Below are 5,874 nucleotides of genomic sequence, written 5' to 3' on the forward strand. Positions count from 1 at the left end.
TTTGACATGAATACACAAGGAGCTTTTTTTTGTTGCATAAATGCGGCCAAGTGGAGGTTACAGATTGACAAGTTAACTGTTTAGACGGAGGCTGTTTGATTTTTGTTCTTGTTTCTCTTGAGGTAACATTTCCGAGTACAAAGTTCCTTCCATGGCATGTTGGATTGATGTAAAACCAGACACCAAATAGATCATTTCAAAACCAAAGAAAGCACACAACTGCAAGGACTGGGATTATGTTACACATTTATACACATATGGTAAAATATGTGAAAACAACCAGGAAAAACAGATCAAATGGTCTCTGTAAGATTAGTTTCATACAATTAAGATTTTTAGGAGAAATACAAATTCAAGGTTTATTAGAAATTGATTTACAAGAGGAAATTAAACAAAAATTGTTAAGGTATTTTCATCAACAATGGCTGTGCTTAAGCCATTTTAACGGAGAATAACCTGAATAAATGTTCATTCAGGTGTTGCTGGCAAATGTCTTTGTTGATTGTTGCAAGATTTTTTCTTCACAGCGAAATAAAAACCAACCAAAACTTTTGCTGCTCCTCTCAGCTGCTTTCTTGGCTCTCTGTTTGCTCTGTTTTGGCTGTCCCATTTTGCCTTGCTGTATCTGGCTCCTCCACCATTGCAGACTTCTTTGAAGTACCTGTTGGGATGGAGGGTGGGGGGTTTGTGAGACATGGAGTTTGAAATTTAAAAATAACAAACTCTCAGGAAATCCAACGACACAAATCTTTCTTGGAGGGTTGTGACATTTTGGAGCTCCTGTACCTGTGAGGTAGTTTCTGTGCATTTTTTGGAACAGCAGGAGACCAATGAAGAGGATAAAGCCAATGCAGGCGATTATCATCCCACATAGCAGGAAGCTGTAGCTGCCTTTAGACTGAATAATCTAAAGAGTAGACAGCAAAATTAGACTTCTGCATGTTATGCACCATGGTTATAATCATGGTTCTTTTCTGTGGAATCATTAGACTTACTGAGCCAACAAGGACCTGCATCACCATCTCTCCCATTCCTGCACATGTAACTAGGACTGAAGTTGCACAGCCTGTAAAAAGATCACACGGGTTACTTATTCATCTTTAATTGACCACTTTTTCATGACTGCATGAGGCAGATTTGAACTTACCCTGATAGTCAAGGATGTCTTCTGTGTAGGCAAGCATGCATGGGAATATGCTGCTCAGGAAGAGACCACATAAACATGTTCCAACAAACAGAAAAACACTGCTGGTGTAGAAAATCAGGAGCATCAACACAGTGACAATCGCACCGGCCTTGGAAAACAAAAAGATCAGCTCATTTAGTGCTCACGTCACCGTATGTTGCAGGCTGTCTTGCTACATGATGGATTGGCCTTACCAGGTTAAACATGAGCAGTCTCCCCGGCTGGAAGCGGTATGAGAGGGGTATAGACAAGAGACGTCCAGCAGTGATCGCTGCCCAGAATATGCTAGCCAGGTAACCTGCTGTCTTATTGGGCAGTGACATTGGTGGAGCCACAGCGTACGTGTACACAAAGCCAGCGTATGCGCCCTGAGTGCAAAGAGTCACATCAATGCGTGCGCCCTGCTGTCTGTGCTTTATGTGATGCAGATCTTGCTTGCCGTAAAATGTTGCATTGAAAATAATCTCAGCAGTGATTTATCTGCACCTCTTACTCACCACAATGCCATCGGTCATAAAGAGCACCATTCCTCCGAGGATATGAATCATAAAGAAGGAGACTGGCAGCCCGCGCATGTTATCATTCTGACAGCAGCTGAAGATGTTCCCGTGGCCTGTGTCAGAGCAAGAAGTTACGCATGGCAGACTGATGAGGAGCAAAACTTCATTAATTATTTTGCCTTCATCCCTGGTGACAGTTTATATGATCATGCAGAAAACATAAAAACACATAAAAAGATTTTTTTTTTTTACCTCCCACATCATGTTCTGTCTGCTCAGAGTCAGGGCCTTCAGCCTGCTGCTGGTTCTCCATTGCAAGCTCATCTTTGTCCAAAAGACGTGGCGTGCCACCGGGGCAGCATGGGATAAGCTGCTCCCGGTAAATCAGGAACAGGACTGCAATGGGCACAGGCAGCTGAGAGCGCATAAAAAACACATTTATTCGTTTTATAGTTTCAGCAGCAGAACAAACAAAAAAATTAACAAATTCTTAGTATCTTACATTGATAATTGCCATGATCCAAAAAGCGTAATGCACTGTGGATCCTTCGTTTGCCTCATGGGGAAGGTCAGTCTGATTTATGTTGTGCTCTGCAATTGGACTGTTTCTCAGCATGTTCCTGAAATGATGCATGATCTCAGTCCCGTTCTCTGTGAGGTTCCCACACCCAGTTTCAGAAAGGAAAGGATCTGCAATCAGTGGGCTCACCAGGGCTCCAAACCCAATGAAGAAGTGCAAAGCCTGCAAAAGAACAGAGAGGACAAACAGTTCAGTCCATCAGAGTTTAATAGGTAGCAGTCTGTTGGGACGTCCAAGGCTGACAATGAACTAACTACTCAGGAGCATCTATCAGAGTGAATGTTGGTCTTTTTTTCAGTTGATTGAAAAGAGTTTGATGACTGTGACAGCTGTGACAGTAGTAGGACATCTATTTTACAAATAAGTCAGTTTCCCCACCTGTAAGAAAACAGCAGAGTCCTTCTGATAGATGGTCACCAGCTGAATGTTAGCAATGGTGTCAATAATACCCATGGCCAACCCAGACACAGCCATGGCAATTGCCAGCACCAGGACATTGTTACACAATGGGATGATGGCAAAAATAACAGAGATCATGAGAGCTGAGACGCACAAGGCTGCCAGAGCGCTGAACAACCTTCAACAGAAAATAAAGACAAAAACAGAATTATTGAACCATATGCTTTCGGATCATTGGTGTGCGTGCCCATAGTTGGTCGTACTCACGTTTTCCTGAAAACACCACCAATCGAGCTGCCAATCAGCAAGCAGAACTGCTGAGCAAAGAAAACCCAGGTAATCTGACTAAGTGTAGAGTTTGTTTGACACTGCAAATCCAAAATTGTGGGTCCGAGGAAAGCAATGCAGAGTCCAAAGCTGAAGAAAAGACTCCAATAAGTTAGTGTATGATGCGCATTTCTTTTGAAAAGGGTTACAATTCGCTCATCCACAAACATCTTGGTTGGATATTAAGAAACTGTATACACTTAGATTAAAAATGCTGTTTTTGTATTTAAATGTGTTTTTGCTGCAGGACATTAAAGCAGCTCAGTGCGTGTTTCCTATCATGCAGAGGGCTTCTGAATCTCTTATAAAGCTTCATGAGTTCTCTTCCTTGAATGGGTCAGGTAACCGGATGTCTTCTTGAGTTAATGGGTGAAGTAGGGATGCCTCCAACAATAATATCCATATCTGAAATAAGTAAATGATTATCAAGTGTGCTAAATTACTTCCAGAAAGTGGACATTTGTGTTTTGTGGCCTGGTGAACTAATTTAATGGAAAATGTGTCATTCAGGAAGCGCTGACACAAAGATGTCTCATGTTAAGTGTTCTTTTGTACCCGAAAAACTCACTAAAACATATTCAGATCACTTTCCAAACTTGCGCAAAATAACAAATAACTACACTAGTGTCCAACAGAGAATGAACGGTAAAGTGAGCAAGATTTTTTAAGACTTTTAATTTTTTCACATACGTTTACCAGATTTTGTGTTGATGGTCTCTTCTAAAACTACTGTTTTGATCATCCCCACAAATATTTTCATGATTTCACATTTGAATAACTCCTTTGTCTGATTAAGTTTGAGAATATCTCTGTCATCATGGAAACAGAGACTGTTACTCCCTAAACAGGTTACCTAATCCGTCAAAGACAGAGGAAATACTCTCAGTCATTCATAGGGAAAAACTAAGGGCTCCAATTACCGTCAACATTTATTTTCATAATTATTTTGAGTTTGGGAGTAAGGAAAAGTGCTAAAAAAACAACAAATGCTTCTGGAGAACATTCATCATCCCATACTGGCCTGAGGTAGGATTTGAATCAAGACATTACTATGAAACCAAAATAATAAAATCACACATTTTCCACATTTTTTTCATACAAAACCCCATTTTTTGTTTCTTATTAACAAAATATATTATTATATTATTGATCTTTTTTCATTTGAAATTGAACATATTTGTATACTTTGTGTTACTGTGTATTTGGAGGATATACATTTTGGTTAAAGTCAGCCTGACCCCATTTCAGAATCCATGTCAGCAGTGCAGAAAACGGCGAGTGGCGTGCATCTCAACACTCAGACCTGGGTTTGCTTTAAACCAATCCGCTTAAACTCTGCAGTGAAGAATGGTTGGTAAAATGTTACCAGGCTGTTAGTTATACAAATTATACATAATCCCTTTAATCTTTGTAATGATTGTATAAGTGAGGTCGATGTTTGTGCTCAGATATGGGCTTCCGGCGAATCTTAACACCAAATCGGAAAACTGTTTTTTTTTCTACCATAGATCTGATTTAAACTACGGTTCAACAGAGGTACTTATGTGTTATACATGTGGAAGCTGATAAAACGTAAACATTTTTGATTCTTATCTTATCATTTTCATTGTTGTGTTTTGCCGTCAGTAAATCCGCCTACAAACTCACTTCCTATCTTTCGTCTTCAGTGATCTCATTTGCCTCCAACACATACATTACAGGCTTATCTGAGGGAGTCAGATGCATTTTAATAAATGAAAAACTTGTACTTTCTGTTTACACCGATGTGGGAATTGTGCAAAAAAATTGCACATTTACCCGTGTATCTATATCTGAGATGCTGCAGCATGCTTGAGGCTCACTGATTCAAATTTGTGAGCTGTTCCACTTATTTTCCCAATGTTTGAATTTGCTGGCTAGGCTCTAAACCCTAACAAATATGTGTGTTTGTACAACCGTCATTCATTAACAAGCCCTTCCTCTGGTGGAGATGCAGAGACCCTTAATTACTTATTCAGGTAATTGTCAACCATTGTTAAAACTGTTTTTACTTTAATAAATAAAAGAATTGTGACATTAGAAATGAATACAATTTGAATCTTTTGATTTGATGAAAAATAGCAGAATTTCCTAAATTTATTTAAAAAAGGGGATTAAAAAATCATATTTATATTCAGCTCTATAATTAGGCTTCAACCAGACATCATGTTATTTCATCCTGTCAATTGAGTCAAGTGAAAAGCATCCTTATCCGTGAAATCTGACTCTGTCACAAAGAAAATTAATGGTAATTAATTAAGGTGCAGTCAGCCGCAACACTATAAAGAAATTATTACTGAATGTTTACACAATCTTGCAACAGAAAAGGTATTTTCTGATAATCACTTGATGCTAAAACACTGTTGTCAGAAGCATTAAAAAGTTGATCTCCTTGTTTCACAGAACAGTTTGGAAACTCATCATTTGTTGTGGTTTCAAGGAGAGATGCCTTTTCATTCTGGTTAGACGTTTTACTGGGGCACTGATTAGTTCTGCTGCTGTTTCTCTATTTTTACTCCTAACGTTTAATGCAAAGTGAGTGCTTAAGTGGGTGACAGCTTTGTTCCTCTGGTACAGCAGCTCATTAGACTCAGACTGTGATGCTACGCTGTTGTAAGTCAAACAGGATGTGGTTTGGCATTCTTGTGGCATTCTTGTGCACAAATGTGCAATTAACCTAGGATATCATGAATGGTAAAAACCACACAAAGCTTTTTCGGAGGATTTCATCAAACGTGCTGAACATCTAAATAATCTTCTATATTAAGACAAAATCATTTAATTTTTCAAAAGGGTTTCTTCTGAAACGTGAAAGTAAAGTTTAGCCCTGAAAGACTTCATGGTATACTCGATTTAAACCCTTT

The 5,874-nt window shown here is 39.1% G+C and overlaps 1 protein-coding gene across 1 annotated transcript; it reads right to left on the bottom strand.

Annotated features, from left to right (window-relative positions):
* Positions 1-229: 229 nt before the first annotated feature.
* slc60a1b (solute carrier family 60 member 1b) lies at positions 230-3,272 on the bottom strand. Its single transcript, XM_004070933.4, has 10 exons — positions 2,933-3,272; positions 2,645-2,843; positions 2,189-2,428; positions 1,939-2,101; positions 1,684-1,799; positions 1,381-1,554; positions 1,148-1,295; positions 996-1,066; positions 787-907; positions 230-661 (listed from the first exon to the last, which is right to left on the bottom strand). The coding sequence occupies exons 1-10, from the start codon at positions 3,160-3,162 to the stop codon at positions 564-566; spliced, it is 1,560 nt and encodes a 519-aa protein (XP_004070981.1). The 5' UTR covers positions 3,163-3,272; the 3' UTR covers positions 230-563.
* Between the last annotated feature and the right edge of the window lie 2,602 nt (positions 3,273-5,874).

Source organism: Oryzias latipes, chromosome 7 (assembly GCF_053564925.1).
Source record: "Oryzias latipes strain Hd-rR chromosome 7, Olatipes_Hd-rR_3.1".
NCBI lineage: Eukaryota > Metazoa > Chordata > Actinopteri > Beloniformes > Adrianichthyidae > Oryzias > Oryzias latipes.